At 42.4% G+C, this 18,158-nt stretch overlaps 1 protein-coding gene across 1 annotated transcript in view; it reads right to left on the reverse strand.

Moving 5' to 3' along the window:
* Positions 1 to 18,158, reverse strand: part of LOC129333389 (cadherin-10) — a 141,383-nt gene that overhangs the window by 39,335 nt on the left and 83,890 nt on the right. The window contains exons 3-5 of the mRNA XM_054985010.1: positions 15,346 to 15,465; positions 14,105 to 14,272; positions 1,870 to 2,057 (exon numbers count right to left, since the gene is read on the reverse strand). Of these exons, the coding sequence (XP_054840985.1) occupies positions 1,870 to 2,057; positions 14,105 to 14,272; positions 15,346 to 15,465 (476 nt within the window). The remainder of the gene's footprint in view (positions 1 to 1,869; positions 2,058 to 14,104; positions 14,273 to 15,345; positions 15,466 to 18,158) is intronic.

Consider the following 18,158-nt stretch of genomic DNA (forward strand, 5'->3'; position numbering starts at 1 on the left):
ATTATCCTCATGACAATCACCCGGCGAGGTGAGTGGGGCTGAGAGAGCTCTGAGAGAGCTGTGACTGACCCACGGTCACCCAGCTGGCTTTAAGCAGGGGAGTGGAGAATCAGATCCGTTTCTCCAGATTAGAGTTCTGCCACTCAACCACTACACCAACTGAATGCAAGGCAGGGACTAACTGGGCTATATATCACCCTATGGCTGTTTTAGCAACCAGACAGCCCATTACATCAGTGCAAATCTACACATCTATTTTTAAAAAGTCCATTTATAATGCCATTGCCAATGATGGGCAATATAGCAGAATAGATTGGTGTTGTATACCTGCATTAGCAGAACCATCCTTTAGGAGCATTAAATCTTTGGTCGCCCAATTCCACAGGTGAAAATTAACAGTTTGTTCAAAGGATTTTTTTTTCATTTAATGCTCCAAGATATCCACACACTCATGTTAGTCAGGGGACCAGAGGGCTCACAAATAATTAGACGAGGGTTGACATAAAAACACTCATAATTCTCCATACACATTTTTTGACCATGCCAAAAACACTTTTCCTGTCTGATCATTTTTGACATTATTTGTAAAAATGTTTCCCTTGTTCATTTAAATTGCTCTTACTTGCCCTCGCTCTCAATTGCCTTCATTTACTTAACTGATGTGGTCAAGTTTGATTGGCTGACATAATCTTGTTATATGTAGCCTGTGAAGAAAGAAGCAGCAGCAGCAGCCAGAAGTAATGGGTGTGTGTACAGAAGTATTCACACAGCGGAGGGTGGGGGGCGTCTACTCTATTAAATCACCACTTTTAACCTTCAAATCAAAATAACTGAATCAGTACTAGACTAGAATGAAGATCAAGGACAACAGATCATGAAAAATCAGCAAGCTTAGCCCTTAATTTTTTTAAAATGGTCATATTATCACAGAGAATTTTTTTAAAAAATGGTTAACATTTGTCTTCTTCTGTAGCTTCATATTCTTTAATCATTATGAATTTAATTGCACTGTAATGATTTCTGTGATTCCCACCCACCTTGTAATTTTTTTTTTTAAATTACAGGATGAAGTTTGTCAGAGCTTGGGGGGGGGGTCACTTTTTATCCCACTGTATTGAAAGTAAAACTGAAATTAGAGCAGAGAGCAAAACTGACATGATTATATTTTGCAATGTTCTTATATTTTCACCCTAATGTTTTTGCTGATGTTCTGTTCCTTGCTTGCCAAATGGAAATACTTAATACTGGGCTGGATTCCTTTGTTGACAGCTTCTTAATGCAACCCTCAGATCTTTTCTTTTTCTTTTCTATGACTTACCTTGAGGTTTACCTGACTCCCCCCCCCCCCCACACACACACATTTTACTAATCTAGTTTGTAACACTTTGTTTGAGTAAGAGTTAAAATATGTTTGCATCAACATTTCAGGCCTTCAGGAAAGTTCATAATGTAACCAAATAGTGCTTGGGAGATGGAGGGTTTCTTCTGCAGATGTAAGGAATATGTTTGTCAAGCAAAGTACTTTTCAGCAAACAAAAGAAAATGGTGCATAAACCTGCTCAAAGCATTGATGCTTTTGTCCTTATGTGATGCAAATATGAAAAGAAGCTTTTAAGAAATCTCCTCTCCCTTTCATATAACAAGCAATGGAAAACATTATGGCTGTTGCTATTTATATCACATTATATTCCTGTGGCTACCTCAAGAGTCGTTTTTCGTGCCAGTTCTTCTATGTAAAGCAAATAATTGTGGTTTCTAAAACAGAGCTACATGATATTACTTGGAAAGCCCTGAACATTTAACGGCACCATTTCTACAAAATACACAATCTCATTTTTTTTAAAAGTGATTGTCACTCAAGGGAAGCACCTTTTGCACGATGATAATGCCTTCCTGCGTTTCATTCTGGGTCACGATGCTAAACAAATTCATTTCATTGCCATCGATAATTTGGTATTTGAGTTCTGCATTTCTCCCGATGTCTGCATCGGTGGCTTTTACACTTCCAATGGCAGTGCCCACTGGAGAAGATTCTGGAATGCGAAGGTGAATCGTGCCTGTAAAAAAACAACAGCATAGAGATACAAAAAGAATGCCTTAGTCACAGCCATGCATGATTTATATCCCAACACCTCAGCTTCAGACTTGCATTGATGAAACTGACTGGTGAATCATAAGAAGGGGAAGGTATGGACGGTTGATTTCATTCCAAGAAGAAGCAGGTTTCTACCTAATGATATCTACACAACTTCCCACCTGAACTTACCAAAGTAAGTTCTACACAACTTCTAGCTCACCAAGCCAAACATAGGCCAACGGAAGCCCTTCTAGGGAATGAGAAGTCTCCCAGCTTTGCTGCTTTCCTGGGATTGCAAAAACAGGTGTGGGTGGTCAATTACCTGAAATAGCAGTGGTTGGCTATACTTAGTATGGTGGGTGAGAAGATGTTCAGGAATGTCCAAAACCTTTTCCAGACTTTGCATTGCTAATCTGGTAAATTTTTGGCCCTAGACTGGCCAAATTAAAGGCCTAATTACAGACTTCTGTGTTGGGATAACTGTCAGTATTGCTGGAGTAAAGATTAGAGGCAGGCACAAACCCAAATATGAACCAAAATTCATCACGAACCAGGCTGGTTTGTGGTTCATGGACTGGTGGTTCATCAGAGCCCATTTCTGACTAACCATCACAAACTTTAGGCTGGTTCATTTGGTTCGTTTTTTTGTTCATCACTTCAGACAGCCTGGTGCCAATCAATCAGTTTCCTAGGCAACAGGGGGTGAGCTTTCTGCTGGGGCAAGTTCATGAAATCTCATGGTTCATGAAACACGACAAACCATGAACCGTACGGTTCGGTATTTTCCCAGGTTGTACCCATCTCTAGTAAAGATCCTTGCAAATATACAACCCTAGTTTATGATACCGTACCACAACACCCACTCTTAGCTACTGATTGGAACCAGTCTTAACAAGGGAAGATTAGGGGTTTCTTTTCCATTTCTGAACAACTTTATCATAAGCAAGCCTTTCCCATTTTGAAGTCGACAGGATCTGAAAAGTGGTATCTTTAATCCCAGAAGCCTGTCTAATTTGAAGCTCACATCCAATTGTTACTATCACAGCACTTGTACAAAAGAGAAGAGATGAACTGAGAGCACTTAAGTGCTTCTTGGCTGCAGGTAAAAGATTGGCCTCATATTCAGATGGAGAAAATATTTCCAATAAAAGCTCTCCAATTCTGCTCAGAACTGATGCTGGAAAACCACCATATATCAAATAAATCACAAGTCTTCAGTAGGCTGCTTAAGATCATTGCTGTCATTGTCACTGAGGATTCCAAAAATAATGGTGTAAGAGACTCTCTGTTTTGCTACCCCTCTCGATCTAAGGGAAAGTCAGCAAGTCAGATCAGAGAGCAGGTCATTTTAGTATACAATTCTGCATTGGACATGAATTTTATTGATTCCACTTTTTCAAAAAATCAATAAGGCCTTCAGTACTTTCATGAATCATACCGTCTTTGGTCCATTTCACAAGACCTTTCATTTTATTCCTGCTAATGTGACATGATTTTCATTAATAAGGAGACTGTTAAGGTGTATGTGGGGGGGGGGGTTGAAACGCTTAACCAAAATACACTTTTGCAGAAGGAGAAAATTTACAATGTATATAGCTGAAAGTATAGATTTCCATGACAGCTATATCAAGTTTCTTAAACCATAGAGGAAAGTATGGTAAAGAGTTACAAAGGATGATACAGTTAAGAAGAGGCCACTTGCCTCCTGGTGTTGTCTAGGAAGAAAAAGCAGAGCTGTTGTTAAGACGGCCACTGGAATTGTTGTAGTAAGGCCTCTAGAGGAAGGGAAAGCATATTTTTGAGATTCTGATGTAAAGATTCTGTTCCCCTATGTTCCCCGGAGAATGCTCCAGTCAGCAGAAAAACAGCTGCTGGTGATCTCTGGCCCCAAGGAGATTTGCCTCGCCTGGACCACGGCCAGGGCTTTTTTGGCCCTGGCACCTCCCTGGGGGAACTCTCTTTCTTTGAAGACCTAAACCCAGCAGGACCTACTGTTTTCTGCCGGGCTTTTAAGACAGAGGTATCCTGCAAGGCTTACGGGGGTTGAGGTGGGTGGGTTCTCCAACTGGCCTCCCACCAGTGGGGGGGGAGCATGTGCCCTCTCTATTTAGGTTGTCATCACATGGATAGCCACCCTGCCCTACGGGCCCTGATATTTGGAGAATGGGGATGCACTGTGTATGCTGTATTATGGTGTTTTAATATAATGTAACAGTTACCATTGTTTTTATCCTTAGGTAGATTATTATGTTGTGCTCCACTCTGAGCCTGCCTTATGAAGAGAACAGACTAAAAGTCTAAATAAATAAACAAATAATGCTCTGTGAACTTCCCGCCCCACAACTTATTTCACCCAATGGGAAGGGGAAGAGGGAGTTCCCTCCTCCCCCTCTCATCAGGTGAAGTAAGTGGGGGGGCACTTCCCCTGCTTCAGCTGGGAAGGGGGAATCCCCTTCCTCCCAGCTGAACTTTAAAGCACTGTTTGGGGCTTCCCAGGCTTCAACTGGGAGGGGAGGTACTTCCCTGCCTCCCAGCTGAAGTTTAAAGCCCCTTTCAGGCACTTTAAATTCAAACACCAAGGATGGCTCCAACTGACCAGTGAAGGAGGGAGCTCCCCACCGTCCTGGGTTTGAAAGGGCCCCAAAGCTTTCCGAAGCAACCCCAGTCAATTCAGAAAGCTTTGATTCGGCATTTCCTAATTGAGGCCAGCATGCTGGGCCCAGTTCGGAAATTCCAAATCTTTATGAATTGGGTCTGATTTGTGTATTTATCCCGAATCAGAAACCCCAAATCAACTGGCCATGGTAGCAAGGTGGAGAATGTTGTCTAGTCTCCTCAGAAACATGAGGGCATTTTCTCTCTCTGAATGAAGACAATGTTGCTACGTTGCCCTCAATGATTATGTAACGGAATATTCACTACCATGAAAGCTTCTCACTCTCTATAAGATCCCTGATAGACCAGGATTATACAACAAATCAGAAGGAACTAGCACTAGAAAACACAGAGCTAAACAGGGAATGTGGCAGCTACAATCAGCCATTCTTTTTAAAATATCTGTTTGGAGATTTTTCAGAGGACATTTTGCACCTCACCTAGGCACCTTCTCCCTTCAGTTCATGGTCTAAAATTCATTATAGCTCTATTCAGCAAACCCCAAGTTTTCACGGTCTGACCACATTTTACTGCACGTTTTACTTCCTTTTCCAAGCCTCTTTTGGTAAAACAACCAACTTGGATCTATGTAGAAAACCAATCAAATTCAACTTACATCTGACCATAAACTGACAAATCAGATGTTAGAAATGCAGCACAGATTATTGTTGCGAAAATGGTCTTGTGAGGAGAGTTCCTGGTTGTTTATTCATTGAACATACTGCTTAATAATATTTTTTTAACTTTAAAAGTTCCCAAAGCAACTTACAAAAGGGAAATATGATGCTTTGTGGCTTCGACACTTGGGGTAATCTTAACAGATAGATTGCCAATTAAATTTTTATAATATTAATCCTACTGGTCCCAGCTGTAGCATTTCCCATCTAAGGACACGGCTCTCATCATGTTGCTCATTTTCACAGCTCCATTTGCAGATGGTTCTGAGTCACAGAGGCTCAAAGGGCAAAACTGGGTCAAGTCACAAAGCAAGAATTTGCAAATGTGATGTGACTCACCACTAAGAGACCACCTTTATGATCCCTGTGGCAATGTGAAGGTGTGCTCCAGCCCTGAGCAATCAACCAACAAGAGAACAAAAGGATGGTGGGAAACAAGGATTCTCACTATCTGACAGCCACGCTACAACTGACCACAGCCACAGGTTCATCTCATGGCTGGCAACACCATTTTAGAAGCATTTGTGGTTCTTTAAAATTGCTGAAAGGCCCCAATCTGAGGAGTGTATGTAGCATGGTGGCCCCAGGAACTCATTTATCCCTCACATATACATACCTTTTCAGGTGCAGAAGCAGCAATGGAGGGGCTGTTTGGTACCTGAAAAGGCATGGTGTGGGGAAGAGCTCCTGGAGCCACTGTGCCACACACTCCCGACTGGGGCCTCACAGAAATTTTAAAAGCTTATAAAAGGATGGACCTATGGCCACTGTCACTTGTAGTTTGGTTTACACTCAGAACAAAAACCTTGAATTTTGCTGCCTGAGAACTTTCATCTAGGAGGAGGTGAAGTGTGACCTTTCGATAACAGATATTGCCATCATAAAAGCATCTTGTTACTTCTGCCTCTTTCATTCTGCAGGTCCAGATATCTTTCCTGTAAACCTGAATTCACCTTGGTTTGTGAGGTAGGAAAAAAACATTTCTCACTCTCCCAACAAAGGCTTTCAATATTTTTTTAGTTGCAGTACCTCAGGAGCTATCAGATGTTTGCAACTTGCTTCTGTCTGTGATTATGTGTAATAGTGTCATATTCCACACTGTCTAACGGTAAACCTCCAAAGGAGAGATAAACTAGTAATGACCATATTTGGAAATCCATCCACCTTCCACTCCCCTAAAATTCAAACCTTCCAATTAGATCCAAAGTTTCTAGACTGAAACCAATCCCATCACAGCAGAGACACTCTCTTCCTCTCAATGCAACTAGAGGTGCATAAAAGTCACCTCTCATCCCCCAAACTTTTGTAGCTGGTTTCTGGATCCTACCTGCTAGCCCAGTCCCACAGTTGGCTTACCCTTGCTGAATTTGCTTAGTCTCCTCTGGGCTTCCCAAGGACTGCAACAGACTTCCTGCATACTAGATCCTTCCTTCTTTTCCTGATTTCTATGCAGACTAAGAATGGTATATCTTTGCTCACCATCCTTAATCTATCTCCTCTTATTTTCTAATTCACACTGCACCACACAGAGAGCTGGCATTCTGCCTCTCTCTGCTAGATTGGAAGGCTAGACACTCACTTCTCTTCTGTCCTGTTCCTCATTTCCCCTCACGTTTACACTTAAAGCTTTGAAGTAACTGATGCTGCAATTGGAATTGGAATAGTTTTGGTTGATGTTTTCTGGTTATGGCTTGGAAATGTGCTAGTTGCTTGCGCTTTGTTTCAATATTTGCTAATTCCTCCCCCTCCTAATATTGTATCTAATCCCCCAATAAACTCCATATTCCTTTTTTAAACCTTTAAAATCTGTTGTTCTTTTCCTACTCACAGCTATTCACAGCCCCCTCAATAGGTAGAGACCTCTATTCCCACTCCCTGCACAAACAAGTAAATTAATTCCCCACGCCATTCTGAATATACAAGTTCACATCTTTGTAGGCTCCTAGGAAACATTCACAGCAAGACTTTAAAAATACTTTAAAGCACTAACATGGCAGCTGAGAGTGTATGAGAGCAACTTTAGCATGCTTTAAAGTGTTTATAGTCTCTAACATGAGCTCCGCTTATCTTTTTTAGGGCCAGGCTACAATTGATGAATGACACTTCAATGGCAAGTGAACAGTTCAAGTGTCGTCAAAGGCTTTCACGGCCGGAGAACGATGGTTGTTGTGGATTTTCCGGGCTGTATAGCCATGGTCTAGGCATTGTAGTTCCTGACGTTTTGCTAGCAGCTATGGCTGGCATCTTCAGAGGTGTAGCACCAAAAGACAGACATCTCTCAATTACACTGTGACACTGAGAGATCTCTGTCTTTTGGTGCTACACCTCTGAAGATGCCAACCACAGCTGCTGGCGAAACGTCAGGAACTACAATGCCAAGACCACGGCTATACAGCCCGGAAAATCCACAACAACCTTAGGTCAAGTGTCATTCGTCACTTGTAGCTTGGCTCTTAGCAAGACATGCATTTTACTAAGTTTTGCTTTCTCTTTGTATATCATAAATGATGTTACACATTTCACTCCACCATGTAAAGTTTAAGGTACGGCTCCCACAGCCAGCCCCTGACCCCTTACCACCTCTTGGTAATGTGGTGGGAGAAAAATAAAGGGAAAATTAGCATTGCGCCAACACTGTTATATCACTTCCAGCACATTCAGTGGCATTCTAGAGTATTTCATGGACACGATGACATCACTTCCAGCTTTTCACCAGAAGTGATGTAATAGCATTGGTGTAACACCAATTTCATGTTCTCCACCCCCAGATTGTCCTACTGCTTCCCGGCAATCAGCCAGCAACCATTGTTCGAAGCCTTCCTCCAATTATGTAGCCTTCCTTCAATTTCCACTGAAGGAAGGATCCTGGGGCAGGAAGAAGGTTCAACCTTTTCTAAGTGGAGTGGTTGGATTCATGCCAGAACTTTAGAGAGATTCCAAACTCTTTACAGCAGTGATTCATAATAGACACCAACTACAAATCTTGGGGGCATTAATAATTTGGGCCCACTGGGGATTTTACGCAGCTGCCTCTTTCCACTTACAATGTTTTCTGACAGACAGTACAGGAGAGTTGATTTATACTGCTCATTCAGCCTTCAGGATTAACTCCCAACTCCTAGGGTTTAAAAAGTGGATCACAATGAACAGGAATTAAACCTAACTTTAAAGAGTTGGTGCCTTTGGGCACCAGGTTCTCACTGAATTTATGATTGAGATCTGTATATCATATGCACATATTGTAAACATAGCTAGCAAAATAAAGTTGGCTTGCCTGGGGGACTGTTTTTATGTTCTGCTTTTTCTCTTGTGGCTTCAGGGGATACTGGATGATACATACTTGGTGAATATCAGTCGATTTAAATTTAAGAAGCATAGCACTACACCTACCCTTGTGCTTTCTTAGTGTTAGCAACTTAGGCATTTCAAGTGCTCTTGTGGGGAACAATTTTTGGCACTTCAGGAAGCAGAAGTGTGTGTGAGACTCAGTCATGCTATGATTTTTAAATTGTGCGAGTGGTTGTTCCAATGCATTGGTTTTAATGAGGATTTTTAAAAGACATTCTACCCAAGAAAAGCTCCAAATGTGATGAGATTTTTAATATGGGGGTGGGTGGGGGGGAATTCAGTCAATCATTTGTGCATCTTTAATAGCTGCTTTGCAATTCTATTATTATATAAGCAATTGCTGCAATCAGCTCATAAGATGGCTATCCTACATGTTCAAGTACAAATATCACCTCACACAACCTTCTGCAGCTGGGGGCACTAAGATCCTCTATGCAGTTCTGGATGTGTGAGCATGAATAGGAATTGTCCATCTCCAAAGTTAACAAGTCCAAAGAATTAATTTGGAGAGTGCAAGTCAAACAGAAAGTGACACATGAATGCCAAGTTCAAATCAGTGTTGCATGCAGGGAGAGAGCCTTGGATTACCCAAGGATGCTTTATAACAGCACCTTTTGAAGCAAATTATGCTTTATTAATGCTTAAGTTTGCACAAGAGGACAAAATGGACACGGTCTTGCAGTTAAAATGAATGGAGGGAAAATGAATGGGTTTGGATTTCCTACTTAGATTTTTGGGAGTAGAGAGAGAAATTTGTTTCCATCCAAACCTGAATCTTGGAGTCTTGGAGGAGGACATTTGTCTTTGTTTGTTTTACATAATGTTGAACGTAGGAGAAAAATGCATAATATAAATTAGATAAAATCTGACAAAGGAGAATGAGAGTGACAAGAAAAAGTACAGAAAACATTAATTTGCCTTCTTCTATTTTCATTTGCAAACCAGGAAAGAAAGCTGGAGTGGGGAGATCAACATAATTCATGCCCCTCACTCAGAACTGTTGACGGGGTCCAAATTGATAAATATTACAATCCTAACAAGACTTAAATCCTTCTAGATCCATTTATGTTAATGCTACATGATCTTGCCTTTTATGTATTTACTAGAAACAAAGCCCGTTGTGGGGAAAAATACAATGGGCTCTAGAAAGGGAAGAGTGGGCAGGTAGGCATTCCCTCCTCCTACATCACTGATGCTGGCTAGTGAAGGAGGGGGTGGGTGGGCATTGCCACTTGCTCCAAACTTGATCTCAGTAACAGTAAGGAGTGGTGGGCTTTGCTATCTGCTCCATGTCTGATACAGGCAGAGTAAAGGGGGGCAGGCATTGTCACCTGCTCCACTCCTAAACCCAGCTGGGTAAAGGGAAAATGGGCATTGCCTTCTGCTCTGTGCCTGATTACAGCTGGGTGAAGGTGGGCAGGCATTGTTGCCTGCTCCAAGCCTGATCCCAGCTGGGTGAAGGGAGGTGGGCATTGCCACCTGTTCCCTGCTGGGCGAAGGGAGGAGTGAGCACTACCTCCTGCTCCTCACGTGATCCCGACAGGTGAAGGCGGGTGGTGGGCTTTTATGTATTTATTTATTCACTGGGGCATTTCTATGCTGCTTTTCTCCTCAAAGGAACCCAAAGCACCTTACACAAATGTCCAAACCAACCAATTTAAACCATATAATTTAAAGAAACAACACACACATACTTCCTATGTCTTGATTCACTGGCTAATGCAGGGCCCAGAGGGTACAAGCCGTGAATCCAGGGATCTGTGTAGGGCTGCATATTGACAGCTTTCATGGGCAAACTCCCACCCTCTGCCTCAGTTCCATGCTGCTGCTTTAAAGGGCAGAGTTGAAAAAATGGCACAGCCAAAATGGTGTCCTATGATGTTGCAATGCCACTTCCTCCCTATGTAACTGGAAGCAATGTCACACCACATCACAGGGCAGTCTAGGATTCCCCCCAAACTCTATGATTTTTACCATAGAGTTTTGGGGAAATCCTAGAGTGTCCAGTGCCACACTGCCAGAATTTTTTTTTTTTTTTTTTTTTTTTATAAATTTTTTTTATTTTTCATAACTACAAAACACTACACCAGACTATCACAAGGAAAGGGAAGAGGGAAGGGACAAAGGGGAGTGGAAAAAGAAAAAGGGGGGGGAATGAACTACAAACACTAAACACTACACTTCAATGTTTCCCTTCATACTGTCATAATACAAAAATAGCTCCATAGAATAATGATGGAGTGGTTAATCATACAGAGAATAAACATTTCAAATTCTGATTAAACTTTCCTCCCCCTTCTGGGTCCCGGACGCAATTCTCTCTGTGCAACTGCTGTTGCAATGCTCTCCTCCTCCCCCCCCCCCTCCGGCTCCTCCTTTTCTTCGTTCTTGGTGCAGCAGAGTTCTGGGTTTTTATTCTCAAAATCCTTTAGTTGATCTTCTGATAATATCTTATAGGCCTGATCTTTATATCTGAACCATATTCCTTCCGGGAATAACCATTTGTACTTTATTCCATGGTCCCTCAGAAGAGCTGCAAACTTTTTATATTTAAAACGCCGTTTCCGGACTAGAAATGGAACGTCCTTCAAAATCTTGACTTTCAAACCCATAAAGTCCAAATCCGCATTGTATGAGTTATATAGGATGGTGTCCCGAATCTTTTTAGTTGAAAAGTCAATAATGATCTCACGAGGCAACTGTCGCTTTGTTGCATATTTTGAAGAAGCCCGACGGACCTCCAAAATGGCGCTTTTAACCTCTTCTTTAGTCGTCCTCGCGGGTGTCGCCAGTAATTCCGAGACCAAATCCCACAGATCCTCATTTTCCTCCTCTTTTACGTTTTGGAGACGCAAAATTGTCTGCGTTCGTTCCACTTGTAGCCCGATCAGTTGGTTCTCTACCAACTTCAGCTCCTTTTTTGTAGCCTTCACAAGTGACGCACTTTCCAGAGCAGACTTTTCTGCCCCCCCCGCTGCTGCCTTAATGGTTTTCACCTCGCTTTCAATTAAGCCCACCCTTTGATCAGTTTCGTTCAGCTTGTCAACAAAGGGTTTTATGGCTTCCACCACCGCCCTGCGCACCAATTCTTCGAGCGACTCCCCTTTCTGCAAGGTGGCCGAGATTGACTTACCGAGAGCGGGACTTTGCTTCTTTGCTGCCATTTTGGGGGGGGGGGCGCCAACAAAATTCTGGAACTCCACGAAGGGGAAGAACGAGTCTTCTTCAGATCAACCTCTCCTTCACAAACGCTTGTAAAACAGAAGGGATTCGCTTGTTTACAGGCTTCCGCCTGTTTCTTTTACTTGCCGTTTCTCGTTGCCCGGCGGCACTCGAGGCGCCGCGCACATCTGCCGGCCTCCATAGGGACAAACGGGCAATTCCCTCCCCGCATTGGTTTCGGGGAGTTCTTCCCGCCGCGTCCCGGACCCTGGCTCCCTCCCTGGGAGTCCTGGGGGCTAATCCTTGCAGATCAGCCGCCCGGTCAGGGTGCCCGGTCGTTTCCTCCCGGACCAGCCGAGAGGAGCGTCCGGCATGGCTGAGAAAACGAAACCGAATCCGCCACACTGCCAGAATTGACACCATAGGATGCTATTTTAATACATCTCCACTCCCCAAGGGCTGGCAATCCTAGATTCATGCCTTGTTTGGACACACCCAGGGTGAAATACCTACAGCCATAAAAGAAGAAAAAAAAAAAAAAAACTGAGCCCAGATGGTATTAAGCTGCTGCTAGAGAAAGCAGGATTTTCCCAGCTTTCTCCCTTGCTAAAAATACCATCTCTCTACTCCTCTCTGTGGGCATGCAAAAAGATTCAGAACACCCATGCTTTCTATGCATGCACACAAGCAGCAGGACATCCCCCCAAAGTGGATCAGAATGGCAACTGTATAAGGTCTTGTAACCAAACAGGTGAGGATCTGTGACCTACCTGATGACCTACTTGAAGTTCACAGGACAAGATCTCCTATAAGGCCACTCTAGAAGTCTAGGGTCATCACTCTGAATTTCTCTCATTCTTTCTCATTAACATTCCAAATTTCACAGTAAAATGTGAACATTGATCCTTCCTGATAAAAGGTTAACATTAATTGAGCTTGTGAATGCCACTGAAGCCTTTCACTTTAGAAGTGCCGGCCCATAACATATCTTTTTGTAGCTTTGTGGCCACAGTACAATTAAAGCCATATCCAGGCTGTTACTTACTGGTCAGTGTACAATCCAAACTGGAGTACTAATATACCTCAAGTTGTTTGTTTTTAAAAAACAAGGCCTTTAAATGTGTTCTTCACATAAGAACACGTATAGTCACAAAAACAATTGCACAATGACAGCTTCCCAAAGTAATAACAGTCTCCTAACTCCAGCTGCCTGACTTGCTCAGCTGTGCCAATCCAATATTTTTCCCTTGCCACTTACATACTTACGGTGCTTAAGTTATCTTTAAAAGATACTCCTTGCTTTAATAGAAAATACACTCAGTCTGGCAAAGTGCTTTGAGTATCTAATACATATTTTACATTCCTGGTGATTTAAGAATGGTATTCGTTCTAAAGATATAAATTTTTGTAACTTTAAAAAAATCTGTACTCAGTTCATACATTTCTGAGGCGAATCATTCATAGATCTGAAAATGCACAACAATGCGTGTGTGCTTGGCAGCTGGTTTTCCAGAAGTTTCTGTTAGTCATCAGGAAATGTCCGATTTTTCATTTGTTGGTTTACAGCTCACACTGGAAATGTGGCAACCCCACCAAGTAAAGAATGCTTGCTACAGCCTCCTGAATACAGCTCAAAATTTAGGCCCACGTGTGCCCCGATGATTACAACAGGATTTCACTACCTGTGACTGTGTAATCGATTGTGGCCTTGCAGCTTCAAATCTCCACAGATTTTGTTTAGGCAGCTTCTTTCTTACATCTGGACACTTCCTGTTCCAACATTTAATCAGGGAGTCGAATGTACTCCTTTAAAATCCATTGGTCAAATTATTATGCTACAGGTAACAATAGAGGAAGATCTGTCCTTAAGGCTGTTTGTATCTGTCCCTTCCCTTCTCAAACTTCTCCCACCCATCCCTTCTCCAGCTCTACTGAGAGCTACCCGAGGTTTATGCAGCTGTTCCGTAAGGCTGCTATTGTTGTTGGGTTTTTTTAAAAAAAACAAAGGCATTCCTGCTACATTTAATTTTTGCTTTTAATAACTGTGAATAAATCAGCGCTTAAGCCTTTTGTTGATATGTGCTCCATAATCTAGATTTGCTTTAAATTAAACCAGATGGTGGTTGCCTAACTCTTTTATTCTGAAGCTTTTGTAGTACAGAAGGGCTATTAAAGGAAAGCTTACTCTGGGGGAATCGAGGCGGATTGTCGTTGACATCCGTCAGGGTGATGTTCACTGTCGTGGTCCCCGATAATCCACCCATCTGGCCTCCCATGTCTTTTGCCTGGATAACGACCTGGTACTGCTCTCGGTTTTCCCTGTTCATGTTTGGAAGAGCCGTCCGGATGATGCCTTTCAAGACAACAAGGAAATATTTGTTACCCAGGCCTACATTGCTGGCATTCAGAGTGATGCAACAAAGCATGCATTTAGGCACATCTTTCAAAAACAAAAACCACCACATACATTTTGGGAAGAATACCCTGCTAAAAAATTACTCATTTATTTCAAAGAACCATCAAATTCCAGGAACTAGTCCATAAAAAATGAGCTACAGCAGCAAGGAACTATAAACAAGTCTGAGAGCGGATCTAGCAGAATTTGGTGGTAGCATCTTGGATCATACTATTCCCGAGACTGTATGAATAGTCATATTTTTTTAATGTTACGCATGTTTGTTTGTTTTTAAATTGTTGCATGTATAGAACAGAAAAAAAGATTTCATGTGGTTCATTCTCTCATGCACTCTGCCATGGAAGCTGGCTAGGTGCCCTTGAGTCAGTCATACATTCTCAGCCTAACTTACCTCACAGGTTGTTGTAAAAATAAAATGCAGAATGTTATAAACTGCTTTGGTTTCCTATTGCAGAAAAGAATGGGGTATAAATGAAATAAGAAATAAAACAATGCAAACCTAAGTTTAAAAGTGCAGAACTCTGTTTAGGGTGGCACCGTTATAGGAGATATACAGTGCAATCTTATGGAGAGTTACTCCGGTCTAAGTCCATTGAGTCCAATGGGCTTATACTGGAGTAACTCACTATAAGATTGCACTGATATTGCCGCCTATGGTTGAAGGCCGCGAGGGAAGCACACGGCTTGGTAACAGACTGCAGGAAACACAGTCTGGTTTGCCTTGGTAACGCGGACTGCAGGAAAGTGTGTCCACAGAAAAGGCACTGAAAAAATTGAAGCCAAATAGTTTTGAAATTGGAGACGTGTGGAGTGAAGAGGAAAAGCCGGCAGCATTGGGCGAGTGGGCCATCCCTTTAAGGACATGTGGAAATGGCCTTTACATCAAAAATTTGAGAATGATCAGAACATGGCCAGTAAATGGAGACTTTTAGTGGCTCTTCCGCTTTGTTAATCTCTCTGTAACAGCCATTAGTGCAACTTGCGGTTCAGGAAAAAAAATGAGTCCTTACCTGTTTCTGGCTCCACAGAGAAGTACGGTTGGCCCTGGAGGATGCTGTAGATGATTCTGGCACTGTTTCCATATGAAGGATCATCGGCATCCGTGGCTGTGACTTGAACCACAGAAGTACCTAAGAGGATTCCAATAGAATTTAATTTTGCATGGCAAGAAAATCCCAAAGTGCTACATCTTAAGCCTTCAGGGATCCCTTCCATCTTTGCTTTCTTACCCTTCCTTTATTTTTTTCATAGTGATCGCTCTTCATCCAAACTAACACTTGCCCCTCCCCCAAAGTGAGTTTTGTGAATTTTGTAAGGGGATTTAGTTATTGTTGCTTTTGTTGACAAAGGGCTTTGGAACTGTCAACCCTCATGAATGTTTAAGGTTTAGGTGCCCATTTCTAAGTTAATGGGCACAAACAGCAATACGAACAACAACAAAAAAGCCACGAAGAGCCCAATCGGATGTTCGCGAACAACATGTTCATGAGGCCCCATTGTAAATGAACAGGTGGTCGTTGCAAGCCTCGTTCGTTGCTGTTCATCAGGCCAGACAGTCTGGCACCTGCAATCAATTCCCTTGGCAACTTAGGCAGGGATTGTCTGAACTCTGTCTGAACTCCTGCTGTTGACCTGGAAACCCCAATCTAAGACCAATTTAGCTTGATAGGCAGGTCTTCCTTTCGAGTGTGGCACTCCAAATCTGTTATAAGGGAGCAAAGACCGGGGGGGAGGGGGGCTCACAGCTCTGTCTTTGCAGACAGTGGAGAGAGAGAGAGAGAGAGAGAGAGAGAGAGCTGCTGTTGGCATTTTGATAGAGAGAGTGCACTGGAGCTTGAATTTTCTTTGTGTATGGTGGGATAGGGATCTACCCCTTCAAGTTCCAGGGCTGCTGCCAGGCTCTGGGGCCAAGCTATTATTGATTATTGGTACCTTTCCTGCTGCCTGCTCAGGTCAGGTTTCTGGGTGTGGTGTGGTAGGGATCTACCCCTTCAAGTTCCAGGGCTGCTGCCAGGCTCTGGGGACAAGCTATTATTGATTATTGGTACCTTTCCTGGTGCCTGCTTAGGTCAGGTTTCTGGGAGCAGTGCAGTAGGGATCTTGACCAAACTTGGATGATGGCTGGAGGAGAGCTTGCTGGCCCCTACGAACAGCCAACCACGAACATGTTCATGAACAGGGTCATGTCCGTGGTTGTTCGTGAGTCCCTGTTCATGGATGGCAACGAACAATGAACATCATGTTAATTTTTTTTCCTGTTTGTGCCCATCTGTACTTTGGAACTGTTAACCCTCATGAAAGTTTAAGATTTAACTACATACTGGAAGTAAGTACTAGAGATACATCATCTAGTGCCTATGGAGGCTTCTCTCCCTTTTTAAAAGGCAAAGAAATTATTGGCTAGCTCTTTTTTAAAGAGAAATTAAGAGGAATTCAATATTTGCAGGTCTTCAGTGGTCCTGTATGTCCCATGTGTCTTACTAGCAGGGGGTAAAGCGCTTCCATTACAGTCACAGCGGTCAGCAAATTATTTTATTTCAACGTTATCAAAAGCATCAGATAAGAAGTGGAAGTTCTCCATGTTCTATATCTGTCTCATTTGATGGGTTGCTTGTGTATACTTTGCACCCATCCTTGAATACAAATGTAAGAACCAGCATTTGGGGCCCCTCAATCAAAGTCATAGTATCTATGGTACAGTATTTGCTTTGTGCTATTGCAAAGCATGGAATTACAGAGTGGAGCCGAAAATGGTCATTTGGGGGTTGGGGTGTTTATTTGTTTGTTTATATCCTGCTTTTTTCCCCAGTGGGGAACCAAAGAGGCTTATCAATAAACAGCTGTATTTGTGGAAAAACTGGATCTGACCTAGGGTCCTGTGTTTTATTCTTGATTTCAATGTTATTTTTCTATCAAGTAAAAACTCTTTTACTTGCTTTAAACAGACCTAGGACCCCCCTCCCCCAATCTCTTCTTACAGAAAACCAGCAGGTCTCCTAAAGGGCTTACTTAAAACCTTTCGATTTCGACATTTGGGGAATTTTATTACTTAGAAAAAATCCCACTCCAGTACCATCTTGATGCTCTCTTTGTTTCTTTGGTTGACTTATTGTGGTGCAAAATCATTATTCTTGTATCTACTTTTTTTAAAAAAAACCCTTTTGAGGCTGCTATCGAATAAAAAGTGGATAATGCCTACATATTTTCACATCCTTAAGTGGACTGTACCTTTGGGTTTAATACAAATGAATTTTAAATGGGAACAGAAGTCCCCAGATACTTTGTTTTGGTTTTATATGGTAGGAATTCTAAGGAGAGGATTGAATTAATAGTCACAAAGGTGAAGTTACTATACCCATGCTGGTAGTCTTCTCCCCTTCTCTCCTCCCCATCCCATCCCAGAGGAACTGAATACTGCCTGCACCATGTTCTTTCAGCACATCAGACTGCAGCAAGATCACATTTGCAGAAGAGATTATGCTAGACTAGAAGCTACAGACAATCCTAGCCAAGACACGTGTCCTTTCACAATCATTACAACAAGGTCCTAGCAATTTGTGAGACTAGGGCCGATTCTGCATGGCTTACCTGAAGTTGGGACATTGCGAAATATGCTGGAAAAAACACGGAAGATCACGTTTTCTCACGCGAGTTTTGCACGATATTGCGCGAGAAAACGCAATCTTCCGTGTTTTTTCTGGCATATTTTGCAACATCCCGGCTTCAGGTAAGCCGTGTGGAATTGGCCTAGTGCATTTTCTTTTTTCTTGTAGCAATGCCTGGATAATGAAATCAAGTGGAAAATTGCTAATATATTTTCTGC

This window comes from Eublepharis macularius, chromosome 7 (assembly GCF_028583425.1).
Source record: "Eublepharis macularius isolate TG4126 chromosome 7, MPM_Emac_v1.0, whole genome shotgun sequence".
Taxonomy (NCBI): Eukaryota; Metazoa; Chordata; class Lepidosauria; order Squamata; family Eublepharidae; genus Eublepharis; species Eublepharis macularius.